Source organism: Pseudocercospora fijiensis (genome assembly GCF_000340215.1).
Source record: "Pseudocercospora fijiensis CIRAD86 unplaced genomic scaffold MYCFIscaffold_9, whole genome shotgun sequence".
NCBI lineage: Eukaryota > Fungi > Ascomycota > Dothideomycetes > Mycosphaerellales > Mycosphaerellaceae > Pseudocercospora > Pseudocercospora fijiensis.
The window spans coordinates 3,377,037-3,399,000 of record NW_006921540.1 but is presented as its reverse complement, the minus strand read 5'-3'; the positions used below and the strand labels follow the sequence as shown (position 1 = coordinate 3,399,000).

The 21,964-nt window shown below is 45.4% G+C and overlaps 7 protein-coding genes across 7 annotated transcripts; 4 read left to right on the top strand and 3 right to left on the bottom strand.

Annotated features, from left to right (window-relative positions):
* Positions 1-154: 154 nt before the first annotated feature.
* MYCFIDRAFT_190967 (glycoside hydrolase family 13 protein) lies at positions 155-2,163 on the bottom strand (the record flags this gene model as incomplete). The annotated part of the gene is made up of 3 exons (XM_007932902.1): positions 155-181; positions 298-2,045; positions 2,145-2,163. The coding sequence occupies 3 exons, from the start codon at positions 2,161-2,163 to the stop codon at positions 155-157; spliced, it is 1,794 nt and encodes a 597-aa protein (XP_007931093.1).
* Positions 2,164-3,012: 849 nt separating this feature from the next.
* On the top strand, positions 3,013-3,768 carry MYCFIDRAFT_122291 (uncharacterized protein; the record flags this gene model as incomplete). Its single annotated transcript, XM_007932901.2, has 3 exons — positions 3,013-3,255; positions 3,301-3,528; positions 3,595-3,768. 3 exons carry the CDS (start codon positions 3,013-3,015, stop codon positions 3,766-3,768), a joined length of 645 nt encoding a protein of 214 aa, XP_007931092.1.
* Positions 3,769-4,378: 610 nt separating this feature from the next.
* Positions 4,379-5,401, bottom strand: MYCFIDRAFT_71071 (uncharacterized protein). Its single transcript, XM_007932448.1, has 4 exons — positions 5,333-5,401; positions 5,147-5,273; positions 4,772-5,080; positions 4,379-4,714 (listed from the first exon to the last, which is right to left on the bottom strand). Exons 1-4 carry the CDS (start codon positions 5,391-5,393, stop codon positions 4,600-4,602), a joined length of 612 nt encoding a protein of 203 aa, XP_007930639.1. The 5' UTR covers positions 5,394-5,401; the 3' UTR covers positions 4,379-4,599.
* A 200-nt stretch (positions 5,402-5,601) lies between these two features.
* On the top strand, positions 5,602-6,547 carry MYCFIDRAFT_71072 (uncharacterized protein). Its single transcript, XM_007932449.1, has 2 exons — positions 5,602-5,771; positions 5,831-6,547. The coding sequence occupies exons 1-2, from the start codon at positions 5,716-5,718 to the stop codon at positions 6,120-6,122; spliced, it is 348 nt and encodes a 115-aa protein (XP_007930640.1). The 5' UTR covers positions 5,602-5,715; the 3' UTR covers positions 6,123-6,547.
* A 5,217-nt stretch (positions 6,548-11,764) lies between these two features.
* On the top strand, positions 11,765-12,411 carry MYCFIDRAFT_144196 (uncharacterized protein; the record flags this gene model as incomplete). Its single annotated transcript, XM_007932900.1, has 3 exons — positions 11,765-11,947; positions 12,002-12,167; positions 12,221-12,411. 3 exons carry the CDS (start codon positions 11,765-11,767, stop codon positions 12,409-12,411), a joined length of 540 nt encoding a protein of 179 aa, XP_007931091.1.
* Positions 12,412-13,020: 609 nt separating this feature from the next.
* Positions 13,021-14,028, top strand: MYCFIDRAFT_83830 (uncharacterized protein; the record flags this gene model as incomplete). Its single annotated transcript, XM_007932899.1, has 1 exon — positions 13,021-14,028. One exon carries the CDS (start codon positions 13,021-13,023, stop codon positions 14,026-14,028), a length of 1,008 nt encoding a protein of 335 aa, XP_007931090.1.
* Positions 14,029-15,196: 1,168 nt separating this feature from the next.
* On the bottom strand, positions 15,197-16,917 carry MYCFIDRAFT_216771 (uncharacterized protein). The gene has a single exon (XM_007932898.1). The coding sequence runs from the start codon at positions 16,818-16,820 to the stop codon at positions 15,402-15,404; it is 1,419 nt and encodes a 472-aa protein (XP_007931089.1). The 5' UTR covers positions 16,821-16,917; the 3' UTR covers positions 15,197-15,401.
* Between the last annotated feature and the right edge of the window lie 5,047 nt (positions 16,918-21,964).

Below are 21,964 nucleotides of genomic sequence, written 5' to 3'. Positions count from 1 at the left end.
AGATGGGTTGATACATCATCGAGTGTAATAGGGATGTAAGAGTTCATGGAACAAGAAAACATTCAAGACTAAATCAAGCTCCAAAAGACCCGGTAATACAACGCCATCCAAATTTTAGTGTCGCGGCCATCAAGCATTATCACAAAACATCATTCTACTCGACCGACCCGAGCTTCTCCCACTACTCCTAGCAGAATCCAACAACTTCCCATACACAGCCAGGTGATCCTGAACATCCTTGACAATCCTGGGCGTGCCAGCCTCATCTTGCTCCAGTGCATCGCGGACGATGTATACTCTTCCTTCCCAAGGTCGAAGCTTATAGCCAGGCTCTGAGACATTGCTTGCGATGAGGCGGTACGTGTGGCCGAGAAGATGGCGCTGGACTGTGTTTAGTGGAAGCTCATCGTTTGAGAAATTCAGGATCACGAGTGCAGTCTGTCCATCTTCAGCCATCTTGGTGTAGGTGAAGGTGTGGGTGTTCTCGTAGTCGTAGGTGGCGAAGGTACCGAACATGAAGAGCTCCCGATAGTGCTTGCGCATGGCGATTCTGTCTTTCCAGAAGAGCCAAATGCTGTTCGGGTCCTTCTTCTGGGCTTCGACGTTCAGCCAGTCGTAGTTGTCGTTGACTTTCATCCAAGGTGGGTTGCTGCCTGTGAAGCCAGCATTCGCTTCGTTGCTCCACTGCACAGGCGTGCGAGAGTTGTCTCTGCCGACCTTGAAGACGCCCCTGATGGCATTGTCGTGAGCGAAAGGATCCTTCTCACGATTAAGCTCGACATAGTCTCCGATGTAGATGTGAGCGTCAGGATCTTTGAACTCGGAGGAGCCCCAACTGATTGGCATATTCAGCATGCCTATCTCTTGGCCTTGATAGAGAAACTCAGTGCCTGACAGCGTGGTCTGAAGGAGACAGAGAAGCTTGCCGGCTTCACGCCAATGCCTAGACTCAGGTGTTGCGTAGCGGGCAATGCTGCGAGGCTGGTCGTGGTTTTCCATAAAGACAGTGCCCCACGCATTGGTATCTGTGATGAGGTTCTGCACCTTGGCAATGGCTGTCTTGAATCCTGGTAGCGTATAGCTTGGATCATCGTCCATATAGTTGCAGACTTCATGCTTGGCGTACTCATCAGGATTGTCGTTATTCCCAAGCTTGACCATGTCGAAGTCGAATACCATGCTCAACTCTTTCTCCTCTGGTCTCACGTATCGCAGCAGCTCCTCATATGGTGTGAGAGGCAGCTCACCAACGATCATGATGTCCTTGCCTGGAGCATCTCGATCGATCTTTTCGCGAATCTCTTTCAGCCATGGGTGCATCTTGGGGCCGTTAATGTAATGCTTGCTGCCTGGCTGCCATCTCCCTGGAACGACAGGCGGATCGATGTCCGGGTAGGAAAGATCTTTGCAGAATCGATTCGCAGTGTCCAAGCGGAAACCGTCGACGCCACGGTCCAACCAGAACTTAATCGCCGAGTCGTACACAGCCGCTCGCATGTCTGCATTATCCCAGTTCAAATCTGGTTGGGATTCAAGGAAGAGATGGATGTAATACTGCTCGCGCTCGGGAATCCAGGTCCAAGCACTGCCACCGAATGCTGCTCTCCAGTTGGACGGTTCTTCGATTTTGTGCTCACCAATCATGTGGTCTGGGCGTTTGTCTCCCCACATATACCAGTCTGCCTTTGGATTGTCTTTCGATTTGCGACTCTCCAGAAACCATTGGTGCTTGTCGCTTGTATGAGTGATAACCAGATCCATGAGGATTCTCATACCACGAGCGTGAACCTGTTCAATGAGGTTCTCCATATCCTGAAGCGTCCCAAATTGATCCAGAATGTCTTCGTAATCTGAGATGTCGTAGCCCCAGTCCTTCATGGGAGACTTGTAGGTGGGTGAGACCCAGATACAGTCGATACCAAGATCCTTCAGGTAGTCGAGCTTCGAAATGATACCTTTGATGTCGCCAATGCCGTCACCATTGCTGTCTTTGAAGGACATTGGCCAGACCTGGTAGCACATTACACCCTTCCACCAGGGCCGACCTTTGGCATCCTGCTGGGGATTGAGAGCTGGAGGAGACTCTGACGCCTCACTGCTAGCGGAGGAGGCATGCGAGGAAGAAGAGCGCGAAAACGCGGCGCCAATTGGATCAATCTCCATGGCGCAGGATACACAGCTGTGTGGGTGGTTGTCTTGCTTGGGTTCTTGAAGGTCGAGGAAGTGCCTCACGAGTCTCGGAGTCGTAGTCGAAGAGTCGGTCGAGGCCTGAGAGGCTTTGGAATTGAACATATACCTACAAATGAGCGGGCTGCCTGCTTATATGGTTCTGGACGCTGTGCGAATCAATGTGCAGAAACATGGTGAATGACATCGGCTTCCCGCCGAGGCCGTCACATGAGATATACAGTACCATGTGCCAGAGCCAGTCGACTCACAGGCTGCATTTAATAGTGCCCTGGCATGTTTGCACCATTTCACCAGCACGTTCACGACAATACGATCGTTTGCTTGCGAAATCTGGAAGGAGAAGTTTCCGAGATCTGCCGGAGCCATCATACCATAGTGTGCATGGATATATGAGAATAGCCTCTCGAGATGGTCTGCTGGACTTCTGGCCCGATAGGTCACTGTCTTCGCGCATCGAGTCGAGCACCGGGCAGCCATTATCGCATGAAAGTTCATGTTTATTTCGCAGAAGATGAGAACGAAGTAAGGTCGGCGTGCATAGACGGCACTAGAAGGCGTATAGGCCGCTCGATGCGCGCAGAGACTTCTGCATAGCGTGTCGACTAGTGAGCCAATACTGCTGTGATGCATAGATATATCGCGAAGCATGTGCCATGAAGTCGATGAAAAGGCGCTCCCTGACGCGTCGCGCTTTTCCGTTGCTCCGTCAACGTCATCCGCCGGACCAACATCCAGTCTCCCGATCTCCAATTACGACAACGACATTTACCTCGCAACACACAGGTCCATATCGCCCATCGAACAGTCTAAACAGCATCCACAATGGCTCCGAAGCGTCGCACAACCACAACTCGCTCCTCCGGCCCCCAGCGCCAACAAGCCACCCTCTCTTTCCACGGCAAGAACAACAAAGTCACAAAAGCCCAGTCGCCGAGAAGTAAGACCACAAAGAAGGACCCAGCATTAGTCGAAGATGTTGTCACGGACGAAGCGCAATCAATCAAGACCGAAGCCGAACCAGATCTCTCGGAACCCACCACAGCAGAGAAAGCGATCGAAGAACAAGTCAAATCCGAAGTCTCCAACCTCGAATCTGTAGATCCTCTCGAGACTGCGACGAAGACTGAAGATGTTCTGGGAGGTCGAGCCCAAGAAAGCTCTCTCGGCATAGACTGGCTAGGAGAAGAAGAAAGCCTCGCTCGAAAAGTCTCCGATACACAAATCAAACAATATTGGCGAGCCAAAGAGTTGGAAAGAAAAGCGCCGAGAGTGCATCAGCAAGATTTGAGCTTACATGAGAAGATTTTGAGGGAGTGGGATATGAGTGGTCAATACGGAGTGAGTTTGAACAATGATAATGGGACTGACTTTCGGGGTGTGGATGTCGCTAACGCTTCGTTATAGCCTTGTATTGGAATCGCAAGACTGAAGAGATGGAAGAGAGCTAATGTCTTGGGGTTGAAGCCTCCGATTGAAGTTTTGGCTGTTTTGCTCAAGGAGATGGATAGGGGGGATGTCAAAAGTCAGAGGGCACATGTGGATGAGTTGATGAGTTCAAGGTTTGCGGCGGATTCGTAGTGATTGAGGACGGTTAAAGAGTGTATGATTAAGAGGCGTAAGGTGTTGCATCGGAGTATGAGGAAACTTTGGTGTAGGAATGAATGATTGAAGGGCTCTGGGACAGGGGACTGCACGTAGGACATCTGCACAGCACGCTGGGACAAGATACATTTTCGAGCATGATGCTCTTCAAATTGCTCTACCATGAACTGATCCTTTCATAGCCCTAGCTATTCAACGTTTGCCCGTTAATGCGAACTGAAAACTATACGTCAGCCACCATACCATATTGATGAGTACCGAGGCGGTTCAAGTGCCCTCCTGACTGCGTTTGACCGAGATAGGAGGGATAGTAAGAGTTGCCAGCCAAAGGCTTGGTAAGACATTGCGTCAAGGTGTGTTGAACCATGTGTTGGGAGCTAGGAGCTAGGTTTGTGAACATTCATCGTTAATTATTCACTGGAGGTTGTGATTGAGAGACAAGAAGACCGTTTCGGCGATTTTATGCTGCCGCGGATCATTTTGGCTGTGTGTATGATGAGAAGTGGCAACAAGATCAGCTGTCGCCACTGTGCTGCCGCTTGCGTAGAGATTCCTCCCAATCTTGGTGACGACCCTGCGCCGGCTACGCATTAATGACATGTTATTGCTCATATCTGGTACACTGTACATACACGGCCTTTCCTCGCACCTTTTTCAGCGCTCTAATCTCGGCGATACGCACTTCCCTGAAACGCCGGTAAATGCTAGTCGAGGCATGGGAGCATTGTTAGGAGGCTCTTCAGTGGCTCGATTTGAAAGCACACTCGCAATCTCAAACATTATAAGTCCGTTTCGGTCGAAACTGGACTATTGGCCGGGTGCTTCGAATGGGTTTGCGCTTCCGGAAAGAAGAAGTCCAATGATGAGACCAAATAGTCCAAGGACTGAGGAGAAGATCTCAATAACCAGAACTTTAACGAATCTGCAAAAAGTCAGCACCACGACCGATGTTCTACCACTTTCCGTTGAATCCGCTCACAAGCTTGGATCCGCAGCATCTGCCAGTGCAGCACTTGATCCATTGATGCCTACACTGACACCACAGACCAGGTTACATGCGCCTACGAGCAGCCCTGACCAGAAGAGTGCATATCCAGTGAAGTAGTTGCTGGCCGAGTATATCGCTGGTCCAGTGACGGCTTCAAGCTTTGCAGAGAACACAATGCTCATGATGACACCGTAAATAGCCACGACTTCGCAGAAAATGATGGAGATCAAGTTCTTTGTCCGAATGCGCGGCGCTTTCACACCACCTCCAAGAATCGATGTGCCCGTGATGAAGATGCCCCTGCTGCTGTGTCAATTCCCCTGCCCGCCTTCTGCTGCAGCTCTCGCCTCTTTCCATGTGACTGACCATGCTGCTCCAATGACCGACAATCCTATGCAGAGTCCAATACCGGTCGATGCCCACGCGTATGGCGATATCGATTCGAGAAAGGCTCCTACGTTGAAAGCTTCGCCTTCGCCCTGGAAGAGCATATCTGTTGGTCATCTCATCAGCTTCCACTCTCCCATGTGTCAGAGCTTCGCGCATGCTCACAAAGTCCAATGACCACAAGCGCAGTACCTGCGCCTGAAGCGCCATACGTTAGGCCGCCCATGATATGAGATGTGAAGAAGCCGGCGATTCTTAGGGACGGGTCCTACGTTGCCTGCGCGAAGTGACATCTTGAGCTCATGCATTGCGGGAGTGGCCGCGTCGGATCTCGGCAGCTGACAAAGAAGTGCTCCGCCCGCAGTCGCCCTCTATCGTTCACCTCGACAGCAGTGACTCCTTTACTTTTACACGGCAGACACCTCGCGCGACAACATTTCTTAGAGGCTGTCGGGACACAGAAATCTCACCAATCCACTTCGGCCTCAACAGATACCCTACAAATTCCTACACGATCTTGAGCACGCCAGAGCGCCCCGCGAGCGACCATGGCGCAGGCAGCCTCGCAGCAGCAGGGCTTCTATGAGCTGTACAGAGGCACCTCGTAAGTACAGATCATATCGCACATCTTGGACCAGTAGCGACTTACGCTCTCGTGTTCAGTATCGGCCTCGCGCTCGCAGACACCCTCGACGACCTCATCAGTTCTCGGCGAATCGAGCCGCAGCTTGCCATGCGCATCATGGCCAACTTCGATCAGCACATCGCCCAGGTTCTCGGAGACAAGGTCAAGGCCCGCATGACGTTCAAAGGCCACCTCGACGTTTACCGCTTCTGCGACGAAGTCTGGACTTTTGTAATCAAGGATGTCAAGTTCAAAATGGACAACGCCCTTCAGATGGACGCGGACAAGGTCAAGATCGTGGCTTGTCAGTCAAAGGAGAAAGCGGCTTAACCAGGTACCTGACTGTAAGAGAGGAGGAGAATAGTAAAGAGACCACCTTGGGATAGGTATACTGGAGCCGACCATCGAATGCATTGCAAGGGCTGTCCGTCGAAGGGCTGTCGATTCAGGGGAGACAATATCTCCAAGATCAAGCTAGAGTTCGGAGCACTGGACAGACTATGAGGTCAGACAGTGCCTCAACATCGAGCTCTACGCGCATCTCACATAACAGGCCAGAGTTGGGTATGGAGGGGCAGCCCCAAGTCTTACCGCTGGAGCAATTTGAGGTCTAGATCACTTCTGTTTGGAGGCTCGTCAATAGCAGAGGCAATGATTCGCTGCGCCTAGAAGGAAGATGGCCAATGGCTGATGCCATGAGCATTCCCCCCAGCGGACTGGGCACGAGATATGATAATGATAATGAACTGAACATCAAAATTTTTTCCTGCTGATCATTTTATCTCTTCTTTCTTCTGATAATACCTTCATACTGGCATGTTCTTGCGAACCAATATATACATGTATCATCTATTGCTATTATTGTTGTCGTTACTATACCGCCTATCTTATCTAAACTAGTGTCGCCGTTTAGGCCTAATTATATACTATATAATATAATCAGATCGAATACTATATAAGAAGGGTAGAGAAGAATAGCAGCGAACAACTAGAGACGAAGGGAAGATAGTTAAGAAGGAAGGGAGGACGAATAGAAAGCACTATATACTAGGGCAGAGGAGGTGCTAAAGGCGGAAGATAGAAGAACCCCTAAAAGGGTATATAGGATAATAATCTTAGAACTCCTTAGAGGACTAAAAGCAATCTATAACTAGGTAAGCTACGTAATTATAAAGGTAGCTAATATAGTCGTAGTAAAGATTACGAAGAAACAATAGGAGATAAGCCTAAACTACCGCACCTAGGCAGTAGTAGCTAGTTAGGAGGCGCTAAAACCCCTAAGGATAGTAGTTAGAGTCTATATTACGGACCTATAGGAGCAAAAGGAAATCTAAGGACTTATAGGGAAAGAGATTATAAAAAGAATTGCAGTTAAAGAGGTAATTAGGGCTAGGAACGAAGGAAAAGGGGTAATTAAGCTATTTATAGTATAAGAGTAGGACAAAAAGAAGCTAGAAATACAAAAAGAATAGATAACTAAGATAGGGAAAACAGCAAAGGTCTCCTAATAGCAATTTATAATTATAGCCTATAGTATAATAAGAAGCTTTAAGGAAGAATAAGATATTAAGAGCCTATAAAGACAAAACTAAGCTATATACCTAGGCCTAAAGATTACAAAAGTAGCATAGATTAAAAGGAAAATCGAAGAGACTAAGAAGCAGTCCTCCCTAATTATCTAGGTAGGGAGTATAGAGCAAGCTAATATAGTACTAGACTAGGGGTTGTTCTAGGACTTTAAAAGATTAGAAATAGAGATATATAGAAGCAACTATAGGATAATATAGTACTTCAAATATCAATACTATAGACACTTAGCAGCTAAGTATATAAAGACAACTAATACCTACTCCTATTATATAGGGGATTACTAGGTTAAAGAATACAAAGTATATAAGGGAGAAGCAAGATGTATATACTATACTAAAAGACACCCCTCTTAGGCGAAGGAATACCTAGTAAGAATATAGGCAGCTAGGAAAGCAAAGGAAGCTAGAATCAATACCCTAAAAAGATATATAATAAGCTAGGGCAGCTAGGTATAGAAGCAACCTAGCTAAGTGCTATAAAAGAGGTCTAGACAAGATAATGGATTCATATTTAGGGCCTTACTAGCATAAGAGAGTTACTAGCAACTAGGGAGACTAAGATACCTTAATATTGCAGGAAAGGAAGTAGGATAGACAAAGCTTAGTTAAATGTTAGTCTAAAGTAAGGGAAGACTAAAGGAAAACTTATAGGGAAATAATATAGATAAAACCCAATAAACATTGCAATATTACTAAACATTATATAGTATAATATTAACAAGAGCAAAGACAAGGTATAGAGGAGCTTCCTTTAAGCACTAAACCTAAAAGAATATTACATTATTGCAATCTAAGAGCCCTAGCTTAACCTATATACAAAGAGACTAGTAACAGTTAAAGACCTAAGATACTACCTAATTATCTACAACTAGGGAGCCCTAAGGACATACATCTATATTAGCAAGGAGATAGATATAGAAACCTAGTAGGCTATACTATAGGAGGATAGGGATCTAACATTAGTTTAAGTAGAGACATCCTAAGGTATACTCTAAGTCTACTGTATATACAACCTACTACTAGACTTAAGAAGCAGTACCTAACTAAAAACCCTAGAAAGACTACCTAGGGTTATCTAAGGGAACACCTACTAAATCCTACTTAGGGATTTTAACCTCTACTACCCCCTTTAGGGCTTAGACTTTACCCTAGCTTACTACTTCTTAGTAGGAAGACTAATTAATATATTAGAGAGGGAAGGAATAGAAATTGTTACCCTAAAGGGACTAATTACTTAGGAGGCAAGAGGAAGCAGTAGTACACTAGACCTATACTTTATATTACATTAGATTAGGAACAGGATTATAAGATATAGGGTCAACTAGGAACTAGAAGAATTATTAGACTACTTCCCGGTATAGATCGAGCTAAATGTCTAAGCTAATTAGGAAAGGGAACTAGAGGAGAAGCTTAACTAGAAAGGTACCTAATAGGGCAGGATTAGGGAGGAACTAGAAAGGGACCTAAAACTAGAGGAACTCTTAATAAAGTACCTACTAAGGCTAGAAGACATTAATAAGGCAGTAGAAGAACTAATAGGAATCCTAAAACAGGTAGCTAGAAAACATACCCTAGTAAAGAAACATTCACTATACTAGCAACTATACTAGACTAGTAAGTATATAAGGAAGGTTAAAGTAGTAAGGAAGGCTAGGAGGTAGTAGATATAAACCTATACCTAGGAAGTATAGGACAACTATAACAAAGCCTACTAGGAAAAGAAGATCTAGATTAAGAAAGATAAGATATAAGAATAGAGATCTATAATAGGAATGATTATAAAGAAACTAGAGGAGATATAGAGGATAGCTAAATAGGTAAGGAAACCTAAGTAGGATAAAGACATACTACTACAATTCCCGGACATTATAGACTAATAAGGACAAATGTAGACTATAATAGAAGGGAAAGTAAGAGCCCTAGGCTAACACTTCTTCTATAGAAAAGTATAAGCAGACCTATTAGATATAAAGGAGAAAGAATAAGAGACTCTACTACTAGGCATACTAAGAGACACCTAGGTTAAATCCGAAACTATTGAAAGGATCCTAAAGAAAATTCTAGGCAATAAGGCACTAGGAGAAGACAAGATCTACAATAAACTTCTAAAAGTATATAGGAAGGGGCTAGCCCTAGCACTAGCTAATATCTTTTTACAAAGCCTAGCACTAGGACACTACCTAAGACTATTTAGGAAGTCCCTAATAGTAGTGCTAAGGAAGCCCTAGAAGGAAGACTATATATAGCTTAAGGCCTATAGACTAATAGCCCTACTTAACACAATAGGCAAGGTGCTAGAAAAAATTATCGTAGAAAGGCTAACAACCTTTACCGAGGAAAGGAATATCCTTCCTAAAGGCTAAATAGGAGGAAGAAAGAAGAGGTCAATACTAATAGCTATAGAACTAATTATAGAACAGATTAAGCATATCTAGCACTATAGTTAAAACTAGGTAGCAACCCTCCTCTCCCTTAATATCTTAGGAGCCTTTAACAATATCTCCTATAAAAGGCTCCTATATATACTTAAACAGAAAGCTATACTAAACTAGATAGTCCAATTTATCTAGTCCTTCCTATAGGAAAGATTAATACAGCTTATTCTAGGTAAATTCAAATTAGACCTAATGCTAACTAAAAAGGGAATCCCCTAAGGATCAACACTCTCCCTAATCCTCTTCCTTATCTTTATAGTAGACCTACTCCTACTCCTAGAATTAAAAAATATATTAGCATTAGGGTTTGTAGATAATACAAACATCCTAGCCTAGTCTAAGACAATAGAAACTAACTATAAGATCCTAGAAGAGAAGCACTAGGAGTATAAAAAATAGGTAAGGAGGTATAGAGCAAAATTCGCCCTAGAAAAGTACTAGCTTATCCACTTTAGTAAGGCTAAATCAACCTATAATATAAAGCAATTAATTACTATCTAAGGCTTTGAAACCTAACTATTAATAGAGCTTAGGGTACTAGGGATCTAGCTAGATCTAAAACTAAATTAGGGACTATAAGTAAAGAAGGCAAAGTAGAGGGTAGATGCTAATATACAATCTATTAATAGGCTTATAGCCTCTACTTAGGGGGCTATATTCGAGAAAGCTAAAGTTATATATAAAGCAATTGTTAAGCTAGCAATACTATATAGAGCATAGATATAGATAGCCTAGGAGAAAACACTAAAGAGGATTAAGCAACTAGTTAGTAGGTCCTAAACCTAAAGCCTAAAGAAAATCCTAGGAGCATATAAAACTATACTAATAAGGGTAGTAGAAATGGAATTAGGGATCCTACTAGTTAAACAATACTTTAAGGGACTAAGATACTAATATATAGCAAAAACAATAGAATACCTAGCCTAATAGACTATCTAAAAGGCACTAGACAAGATAAAAGCCTAGTATATTAGGACTAGGAGGCGAGACAGACTATAAATAACTCCCTAGAAAGTTAAAGACCTAGAGCAATATAGAGTCTTAATAAGAGAAATACTAGAGAAAGAGCTTTAGGGACTAAATATAAGGCTAAAGGAAGACAAGCTAAAGGGAGAGAAACAAAGCCTAGTAGAATCAATTGCTAGATACCTATAGGAGTAGGAATAGAACAAAATATAAGTTAGACTAGGAACCCTAAAGGCACTAATTAAATTTAGTCAATATAACTACTAGCTCTATAAGGACCTAAATAGGGCCGAGGCAAGCCTAGCTATCCAAATCAGATCTAAACATATTAGACTCAGATCTTACCTATTTAGAAGAAACGTCCTAGGAATTAAAAGTAGAGCTTACTAATATAGCTACTAATCTTAGAACCCTAAGTATATACTGCTAGTCTGCCCTTAATAGTTAGAAGGCAGAAGTAATTAGAGACTAAAAGCAATAGAAAGGGAATACGATAAGCTAATCTAGAGTAAAGAAGACCTAAAGAGGATAGTAAAGTAGATTATTAAATAGGGTTTTATATAACAATTCGTACTAGTAAGGGAAACTAAGGAGTAGATAAGAAGGAGGGAAGAAGAGGGGGAAAGAAGGGCAGGGTAGTAGGCAAGGTAGTTAGAGGGTAACAACCATAATACTAGTATACCTTAGAAGAAGGAAAATAAGGAAACGAGGAAGATTAATACTTATAAATAGGATAGAAGGGAGGTTTTTACTAACTAAGTTGGTTTCCTACCCAAAACAATACATAGAAACAGACCTACATAGGCCGGAAGGCACTACAACAGGCAAATGAAATATCTATCTATATACATGTATCCGATGTACCTGAACAAAATGCCAAGACCTCATAGCGCGGATCTCCGACTTCACGTCAGCTCCCTCCCCTTCCCTTCCCTTCCCCGACCTTTCTTTCACAATCACATGTCAGCCTGAATCTTACACGATGTCCACACCATCACAACCTCAATGGCTCATCTTTGCAATAGCATCAGGAGGCTGTGCAGCCCTCAACGGCGTTTTCGCAAAATTGACAACAACACAACTAACCACAACATGGGCGACCGCGATTTCACACCTCTTTGGCCTCAAGCAGGAAAGCATAGTCATTGAGTTTATTGTGCGAGGAGTAAGTCCCACGGCAAGGCCGGACGATAGATCTCAAAGCTGATCAGTAGTGAAGTTCTTCTTCCTCATGAACCTCGCCTTCAACGCCGTAATGTGGGGACTCTTTACACGCGCTCTCACATTAGCAAGCAGTACCGTACGCGTCAGCGTGATAAACACCAGCGCGAACTTCATGCTCACAGCTGTTTTGGGAGCGATTATATTTTCTGAATCACTTCCAGGTACACTTTTTACTTCCTCTCATTCATTGGTACTTGGCTTACACTTTGTCTAGGTCTTTGGTGGCTAGGCGCCTCCATGCTCGTGGCCGGCTCTGTGATTATTGGTCGTAGAGAAGAAGGCAAAGACAATGTCGGGTCTGGCGTGGAGCCGACGGTTGTGAATTTGCCTGAATATTCTGATGAGCCGGATGCTCCGCCACCTAGTGTGGGTAACAACTCTGCTAAAGCTACTGCTTTCCTCTGATGAACGAGAGGCTTACTTGGACAGCGACGAGATCGAGTTGGAGACCTCGGGGAAGGGGCGAGGAAGCGGAGAGGGAAGTAGATGAATCTTGATTGAGCGAGCAATGGCTATGCTTCTCGTACAGGATCTGCTGCTTTCCAGGTTTCTTTCGACCGTCGAGAACGGGCAAACTCCACGGGTTCTCGCCGCTTTCCTTAGCACAGCGCCCCGAGCTGTACTGCTACCCTCGCGTCTGTCGAGATGCAGCCATTGCCTAAGCGGCAAGCTGCTGATCGAGCGCCTGCTCATCCCCGAGCTTTGTCGACTTGGTTCAGTGCCGGCTCTGCAGTCAGTACACATGCATTTGGCATGAAGTGAACAGAAGCGGTCCGTGCGCACTACGTAGCTGCCAATCTGGTGCTTTTGAGCAGCTCGCAACAAGCTTGGCAGATTCTTGATATCTCCCACCTTGACTTCAGAATTTTCTCACCCGTCATATCTCAACTGAGACTGGACTGCAAAGGCGTGACCTTTGACTTCCGTACAAGCTTCAACCGCGCCGCGACCGACAACGTATGACATCCCATCATCATCGCCGCCCATCTCAGGACACAGCGTCGCCTTGTCGCAATGCCCTCGACCACTAAGCGCGCTGTTGGCTCCGCCAACGGCACACCTAGGCAACTACCTCGATCGTCACCAATTCCACACATGCTGATCGAAGGCGGCGACTTCGAGCAATGGTCGGACGAGATTGATGCTGCTCTTCGGCGCAAGCGTAACCCGCGACTTAACAAATTCAACAAGGAGACGGCGCATTTACACACACTCGATGGCCCCAATGGCTCAGATGGCTCAGATGAGAGGAAGAAGAAGATGAGCGCTAAAGCGGCTAGACTCATATGCTCGTACGTCCATCCGAGCATACTACGGCGCATACCAGATCATGCATCGAAGGAGCCATGGGAGCTGTGGAAATGCTTGCCGGATAAATCCCGACCTTTCCGTCTCATGGCGTTGCCGGCAGAGTTGAGGGAGAAGATCTTCTATGAGGCCTTGCTCGACTGGCCTGTGACTATCTTCTGTCGTGACGAACAGCAAGCTAAGTCTGCAATACCGCCTCTGCTTCATTCAAATCGTCAGGTTCGAGAGGAAGCAGCCGCTGTCTACTATTCCGAAACAGAATTCCGCTGTGATTTTGGAACTCATGTTGGTACCCAAGCCAGCTTGACGGCGGCGCCCGTGCATGTGCTGATGCACGACTGGACTACAAACATTCTGGGCGAGAGCAAGAACCATCTTCGCCACTTGAGGCTGTCGTTTGAAGCCTGGGCAAGACTAGATTGTGGGAACCATCACCATAAAGTATCCATGACCATCACTATCAAGCTCAACGTGGATCTGAAGAAGAAGCAGCGCCTCGAAGTGGAAGCTACCGCCGCAAGAAAAGGCAGATGGGACGTGGCTTGGCTGAGTCAGGAGAAACAGAAAGAGTTTGACGCACACATCCAAAGGTGCAACGAGATCGCACAGCAATACGATTGGAAGGGCGAAGTCATTCTTCATGCTATTTCGTCAAATCCTGGACTATGGATGTTTGATGTGGGAGATGTGGTTGGGAGAATTGTCCGGCCTTGAAAAGAGGACCTACAGTGGCTCGCTTGGACCTGGGAGTCATGCCACAGACTTACAACCGCAAGGCTTTGGCAAGGAACTTCTCTCCTTCGACATATAGTTGTCAGAGAAAGTCATCGCCAGAGCATCGTGGGTCAAACTCTTTTCGAGCGGTGAACCTGTAGACGGAACTCCGAGAGTCACCGAGGCGGTGGTGCTACTGCTTTGAGCAGTCGCGATCAGCAAGTTATCATAGTTGCCTACAGGATCTCCAGGACTGCAACTCCTGGCTGCGAAGGATATAAGACCGAGAAGAAAGGCGAAGGCAGAAGTCTGGTTCATCAAGAAGATCAAATTGAATTGCGAGGCAGGGAATGATGCATCGCCTGCAACCCTCTTCGCTGCCTGTGCTTTGACCGATGGTGGAGCAACTAGAGCAGGCCAGAGAGAATAATTAGCTTTTTGAAATTGACAGCTGCTTCCCGGCCCTTCACCCTTCGTTTCGCTACGTCTGGCAAGGATAAGAAAAAGTGCGTAGTACGGCATGTTCCGCACGTTCCAGCTATCGAGCCTCTGCTGACTGCTACCTATATGATGAGCAAAATTCCAGAACCGTGCAAAAGGAGCTCCTCATCCTATCAAGCGGCTACTGTGACTTGGCAGGCATACATTAGCTCCAGTGCCCTGACCAGACAAGGATATCCACCAGGCATCAGCGATCACACATTTCTACACTGCTCGTTTCTTCGCACTGTCGTAGCATCCCCAACATTTCGAAAATTCATCTCCTCGCCAGGATCAAGACCTCCTCAGCTCTGGTCACATGAGCTCCCTCCAGCTATGCCAAGCAAGATCCATCGCCACAACCGAGCTGGAATGAACCTCAACGCCGTGATCAATATAGCCCCAATCGAGATCGTCCAGCGACAAGCCATGACCTTAGATTCAAAAAGAAAGGCAGGACATCTCCGAAGTCGTTTACACGGGACGTAACGTTCCTACCCCCTCCCCTTTCTCTCAAAATTGTTGTTGCGAGGGTAAGGGGGGAGGAGAGGGTGTTGGAGTTTATGGGGAGGGGATTGTTGTGGGGGGAGGAGTGAGGTGGTTTGTTGAGTTTTGGATTGGGGTCGTGAGGGTGGAGAATAGTTCTAGTAGTGAGTGAGTGGTGGATGAGGAAGCAAGGAACGAAATTGTGTTAAGAGGGCTGAGAGATTCGGGGTAAAAGCTAATGAACTCCATTCAAGTCTAGGAGTAGATCAAAACTCCTGCGCTGTGCAACACCGTCGTCGCTAATGCAAATGGGTTTGCCCCGCTTCGGAAAGCAAAGAAGGGTATCTTCCCAAAAAGAACGCCAGCACGCCAGCTCGTGATAGTCATGATCGTGGCCGATCGTCCGTTCACAATGGAACATCTTCCATCATTTCCACTGCACCCTCTCTTCCTACCGTAAAGATCACGTCACCGAGCGTCTTGGTCGCGAAGCCAGCTTCGCAGTACGCAAAGTAATATTCCCATTTTCTCTTGAAAGTCTCCACCTCTTCTTCGCTCAGTTTCTTGTTCTCCCGCTCATGAGCCTCTGCGATCAAAGCCGGTCGAATTTTGGTCGAGAAGCTCTGCATGAAGCTTTGTCGCCAGAGACGCAGAGTCTTGGCATAGTGCGGACCAATGTTTTCGAGACTCTCTGGGATTAATTGAGGTTCGACGCCACGCTTTGGGTCTGACGATCCAGCTCGTACCGCATCGAAAAGCTGCGTGATGGAAGGCAAATGGCCGCCCGGGAATATGTATCGCCGGATGAAGTCGTCGCCGCTGTTGTACGTCTTATGCCTCGACTCCGGCATCGTGATACACTGAAAGCATGCGACACCTCCGTCTGACTTGAGCAGGTTGTTGATGCAGCGGAAGTAGGTCTCCAAAAATTCAGCACCGACCGCTTCCAACATCTCAATGGACACGACTTTGTCGTATTTGTCCGACTCTTTCGGCACTGGCAGACTGCGGTAATCGCAGAGAAGGACTTTAATCTTCTTTGCATAGCCCGCGGCTTTGATTCGCTCCTCCGCTAGCTTCTTCTGCTCCTCGCTCAATGTGAGACTAGTAACACGGCACCCGGTTTTCTCGACTGCAAGAATTGCAAAGCTGCCCCAGCCTGTTCCGATCTCAAGAACGTGATCGGTGTTCTTTATCCTGCAGTTCTTGATGAATCGATTCAATTTTCGGTACTGCGCGCGCTCAAGGCTTTCCTGGCTGGAATGCGGATCTGACTTTGGAAGCCAGATGGGGCAGCTGTAAGTCATGTCTGGGCTGAGAAATGCGGCGAACATGTCATTGCTGATATCGTAATGAGCAGAAATGTGTAAGCGAGCGTTGGTGAGCGTGTTTGTTTTCCGCACCAGTGCGCTGATCTTGCCGAAGACATTTGAAGAGAGAGTGGTGCCGTTATCCAAGTGCTTGCGATTGGCAATGAAAAGTTTGAAAAAAGCGGTCAGGTCTGAGCAGCTGATTTCTCCCAGCATGTAAGACTCGGCAAATCCCATGTCAGCGAAAAGCATGAGGCGGACCCAGAACAGATCGTTCAGGACGCGCAGTTCGGCATGAGGGATGGTGTAGATGCTCTTCTCGCTGTCTGTCTCGGCGGCGCCTCTAGGGCTGCCACATATTGTGATGCTGCCATCTGTGTCTGTGATCTTCAAGGAGCCGACCTGCACCTGTCTCAGCAGGGCCAGAATGGCGCCTCTCGAGACGGAGAGCAGAGGAGGCCAAGCGACAGAGCCAGCGTAAGCTGCGAGAGCTGAGATGCGGCCTCTAACGTCCATGCTGCGCTGTTCTCTCCAAGATCGGGCGTGGTGTCCCAGGACGCTTCTCCCAAGCAGCCTGCGGATACGAATGCGAACGCTATCGTGTACTTCTTCGTATCATGCTTCCCGGCGGGCCGACAGAATACTCTCCAGATGTTTCAGAAGGAAAGAGGAAAGATGAGCAGGAACAAAAGCGAAGCGCGCGTACGGACTCACCGGGACTTACGACAAGCTTATCCGGCGAAAGCTGACAATACAATGACCTGCCACTCGGCACTTCGGGGCGCCAAAGGGCGTTCCCGTTGTCGTGCTCGAGTGCAGCGAAATACACCTGGCGTCCAGATAGATGGGTTTGTTGATTGGATGACGTCTTCCATTGTGCCAGAAAGGAATGGTTGCTATGCGGCACCTGTCGGATGTCCCTAGCCTGAGCTTCTGCAAAAAATGCCGGCCCCGATACTGGGTTTTGCGTTTTACCGTAGAATGCCAAGCATAGCACCTCCGCAGCATGGAACCTTATAGTTTACTAGGCATTCTGCTCCTCTTTGCTCTCGTAGACCTTAAATCGTACCCTTATACCGCCTATAGCGATTATTATTAATCTACCGCCCGAGTTAGCATATATAGTCGCAATCTACGCCGCTAGCGACCTCGTATAGTAGTATTTCGAGATGCCTAATCGAGGCAGAAATGTAACGACTTCGTAGACTTCGAGAACGCGTAAACTAGTCGATAAGAACCTACTAGCGTATAAATAGGCTACTAAGAGGCGCGAGTCGCTTATAAAAAAGAGTCGGACGAAGAATATAAAGTCGAAGGCAGTAGCGGCGCTAAAGAAGTTTAGTAAGGCTTGCGTAAATAACGCGTAGGCGTAGAGGGAGTTTACTAAGTAGAATAATAGCGCCTCGACGGCAGTTAGTAATAATAAAGAGGTCGTAGATTTAATAGCTCTAGTAGACGCCTCGCTATTAAAGGGCTCTATATTTAGTAAGTTAGCGCCGCCGCGAGTAGTTAATAGGGTAGAAATAAATAAAGAAGATATCGAGACGGCTTCTTACGACTCTCGTAATACTTTCTAGTATAAATAAGCGTAGCGCCTACTTACTAGTAACTAAGAGGTCGCTATAAAGAATTTCGAGCGTACTAGCTAGTTCGCTTAATATTGCTATAAAGCCTATCGTTAGGTAGTCTCTAAGGCGTAGAAGAAATAGCTCTTCGTAGGCGACTGCTTTATAATCGCTTCTACGAAGGGTGTTAATAAGAGCAACTAGTTTAAGTAGTCGATAACTATAGAAGAAGAAGGTAAGGTCGCTCCGGCTATATCCGTCGCTCCTACTTGCGAATACTAACCTCTCGAAGGGGATAATTATCGAATAGCTCTCGCTATAGCACTCGAGTTTAAACGTAATAGAAAGGACAAGATTAAAGTAGATCTCGAGTTTAAGATAGCGGTAAAGGATGCTATATCTACGGCCGTTAAAGTATCTAAGTTAAAGCTAAACGATTAGCAGACTGTCGATAGAATTGCCTATATTACTAAGCAACGGCAAGTTAGCAATTATATCGCTAAGATTAAAGCTAATAATTAGTATACTAACGGATCTTATAAGAACTATAACTAGTACTACTACGTACTAGACGATCTACCTAATATTAAAGACAACTATCTCTAGATTAGCAATAATAATGCTAGGCTCTAGTCTATAGCCCTTACTACTAATAAACCTAGCGTAACGACTCGGAAGCCGCCTAAGAACGTTGCTATTAAAATAGCTCAATTTACTAATAATACGAGAGATAAGGCTAAGCAGACAAGGGCAAAGGAGACTCTATATACTTAGGTACTATATACGCTATACAACCGTAGCAGGTCTGCGCCTGTATCTTATATTAATTATAAGGGAGTAATTAAGGCCGCTTTCTACGCTATTACTAGCATTCTTTAGCCTAGTAGCTCTCGTACTATTCCGGCTTAGTTAGACCCCGTAGTAGTTCGGTTTCCGAACTACTAAACGTATATAGTTTGGTTTCTTAGCGGCGAACTAGCTCCTTAGTTCCGGTTTAGTTTTTTCGAACTATATAGATTCCTAGTTTAAACTAGAGACTATATTAGTTTTACTATAAGGACACTCTTATTCGACTGCCGGCTACGATTGCCGGCTATAATAGTAACTCTGTTACATTTACTACGCTCTTTTGCCGTTACTAGGGCGTAGTTGCCGTTGCTAGGGCGTAGTTGCCGTTACTAGGGCGTAGTTTTGCTATAAGGACACTCTTATTCGACTGCCGGCTACGATTGCCGGCTATAATAGTTACTAGGTTGTATTTACTACGCTTTATTACCGTTGCTAGGGCGTAGTTGCTGTTACTAGGGCATAGTTGCCGTTACTAGGGCGTAGTTGCTATTACCGGGGCGTAGTTACCGTAGTTGCGAAAGCTTACCTATATAACGTTACGTAGGCGGCAACAATTAGGGCTTCGCGATATTCTTATACTTTTAACTTCTTCCTCTATACCTATACCGACAATAACTACTATACGCTGCGCCCCCGCCCCTTTCCCTTACAATAGTAAGAGAGAAGCGCGCCGCGCGCTAAATAGAAGATAGAACTAAAGACCGCGAGTTTGTTTTGCCTAAGCGTCTAACTAAAAAGCGCAAGACTAAAGAGAAGTACTCTACGAAGAAGAATTCCGTACGAGACCGCGAGAGAAAGGACAAGATAGATAAGGATAAAAGAGCTAAGGATAAGAGAAGAAAGGCGCGGAATAAGGCATTCTATCGATAGCTAGCGCCTATAGAAAAAAGTGAAGGTTAGAATAAGAAGACAACCTAAGAGAAGGCTAAGAGGAGGAAAGAATTACGGCTAGTTTTCGAGCGTAAAGTTCTAGTAGCGTAAGTTAATCTAGCTAGCGGCCGTAGCTAGCAGCTATAGCCGGCAGCCGTAGCCGGCAGCTATAGCCGGCATATTTTTCTTTAATACGTTAACTAATAGCATTTAGACCTATAGCCGCTACCTCTATCGATACGACCGATAGTAACGGAGATGTTTAGATAGCCGAGAACAATAATGCTAGAGTTTAGGATGCCGCGACAGAGCTTAATACTACGAATAAAGGAACTAAAAAAAGCGAGGAGATACTATACGTCGATCTGGTAATAGGTATAGTCTTAGGGCCTAACGCTATAAACGATAAGCGCTAGGAGTAGATCGAGTACAGTTAAAGAGACGAGATACTAGTAAAGGGCTAAGGTATAAGTCCTATTAATCTAGAAAATTATAGTTAAAGCTACTATAAAAAGCTAGCAAGGATTGGAATCGAGACTAGTCGTCTTTATATCCTCGATATAGAGTAGAAGTTTCTTTATTAGTATTAGAGCGAAGCCTTTGCGTCTATAAAGGCAAAGTAGCTTACGATTAATGCGATCGGGGCTAGGTATCTAGGGACGGCAGAAGTGTTACTATAGGAGGAAGGGGTATAGGTAATTATTCTATACTCGGCATATATAGCCGGCGTTCGTAGCCGGCAGATACTAATAGTTAAATAGAAAGCGTTTCTCGAAGGCAGAGTGCTACTACTATATAAAATCTTTACTAAGGTAGAGAGGGCTTATATCCGGAATCTAAGCTACTAGTAGGATAGGTTGGCGTTAGAATTCTCTGAATCTCTATATAAGCCTCCGAAGGATTACCTATTTTAGCGATACGGCTTTATCTCGACTACTCCGCAGGTATCCGAAGAAGCTCGAGCGCTCTTTAAGGTCTTTACTAAGAAGCGGAAGGAGTTCGAGGATTAGGATTAGTTAATAGAGCTATTAGTTAGTCTTAGGTTTCGTAGTTAGACTCGGCCTAAGCATTTGCTTATCGAGTGTCTTATACCGAAAGAGGATAGATTGAGACTAAAAACGAGCTTAGATTCGTTAGGTATAGTAGCTCGGTTCCGTTAGTAGGAGAGAGCCGCCGTATAGAAGGTAAAATTTAGGTAGTTAGGGTAGCTAGGAAAGAAATTCTAGTAGTTAGGCTAGCTAGGGTAGCTAGGAAAAAAAATCTAGTAGTTAGGTAGCTAGGAAACAAAAAAAAAAGGTAGCTAGCTATTTACTACCTAGCTGTTCCTAACGATACGATGCTATAAAAGAAAGGGTGTTTCTCTATAGCTACTAGTATATATCTACTACTCCTAAGTCCTTACCTTACCGTACGAAACCTTAAAACATACCGACCGACATTGTATATATACTAGGCGCTATACTAGGAAGGGTAATAACGAGACGACAGTCGAAACAGTCTAGTATACGAGCGAGATTACGATAACGTCGAGAGGAGGTCGTATACTTACCTTCGAGCCTATCGAGTCCTAGACTACGATTAGGGCTAGATTTATCCTCTCCGAATCCTAGTAGTAGGAATTCATTATAGGGTACTACTACCTAGTCCTTACCTTTACGGAGTCTAAGTAGAAGGTTATTCGGAGATATAAGAATATCGAGTATTAACCCGGAAATCTTCGAAAAGGCTAGCTAGGCGTATCTTTAGAAACCCGAGTATATAGAGCAGTTTAATTAATAGGTCTATAAGATATAGTTCCCTTTATACTTACGTTCGAAGGAGTGTAAACTCCGGAAGTACTCGATGCGATAGGGGAGTAAGGAGCGAACGGATATATTCTAGAAGTTCTTTATAGAGGGGGCATTACACCGTTATACGACTTCTCGACTTAAAGGTTAACTAGTAATTGTCTATAACTTCTACGGTTCAATCTTAAAATACCCGAAACTAGGGGATAGGAACTTATCGCCTACGAACTATCTCTATTCTAAACAGTATCGGGAATCTTAAGGAAAGAGGAGAGTTAATATAGATACAGCGTTCTAGAAAGAGGTATGTCTTCTAAAATGCCGGCTATAGCTACCGGCTATAGCTACCGGCTATAGATTCCGGCTACCTAAATCAACCGTAGAGATCTAGCTAATTATTATAGGCTACGCTTAAGGAAGCTCTAGGATTAAAGGCTACCGATTTCTCCCTTAAAGACTTTAAGCAACTAGCAAACGAAATGCTAGCTATAAACGGTCTTCCGGAAGACTTCTACGAAAGGGAGTCTATATAGAAGACATACCTATATCTTACAAACTACCCTCCCCTATTTCTCGGCGCGATAACCTA

Bases quoted from the DNA above. Each gene is read 5' to 3' on its own strand.
- MYCFIDRAFT_71071 (XM_007932448.1), bottom strand. From the start codon at position 5,393: ATGGGCGGCCTAACGTATGGCGCTTCAGGCGCAGGTACTGCGCTTGTG. The intron at 5,081-5,146 runs GTCAGTCACATG...ACACAGCAGCAG, and splicing joins TCGGTCATTGGAGCAGCATG to GGGCATCTTCATCACGGGCA. The intron at 4,715-4,771 runs GTGAGCGGATTC...GACTTTTTGCAG, and splicing joins GATGCTGCGGATCCAAGCTT to ATTCGTTAAAGTTCTGGTTA.
- MYCFIDRAFT_71072 (XM_007932449.1), top strand. From the start codon at position 5,716: ATGGCGCAGGCAGCCTCGCAGCAGCAGGGCTTCTATGAGCTGTACAGA. The intron at 5,772-5,830 runs GTAAGTACAGAT...TCTCGTGTTCAG, and splicing joins GAGCTGTACAGAGGCACCTC to TATCGGCCTCGCGCTCGCAG.
- MYCFIDRAFT_216771 (XM_007932898.1), bottom strand. From the start codon at position 16,820: ATGGACGTTAGAGGCCGCATCTCAGCTCTCGCAGCTTACGCTGGCTCT.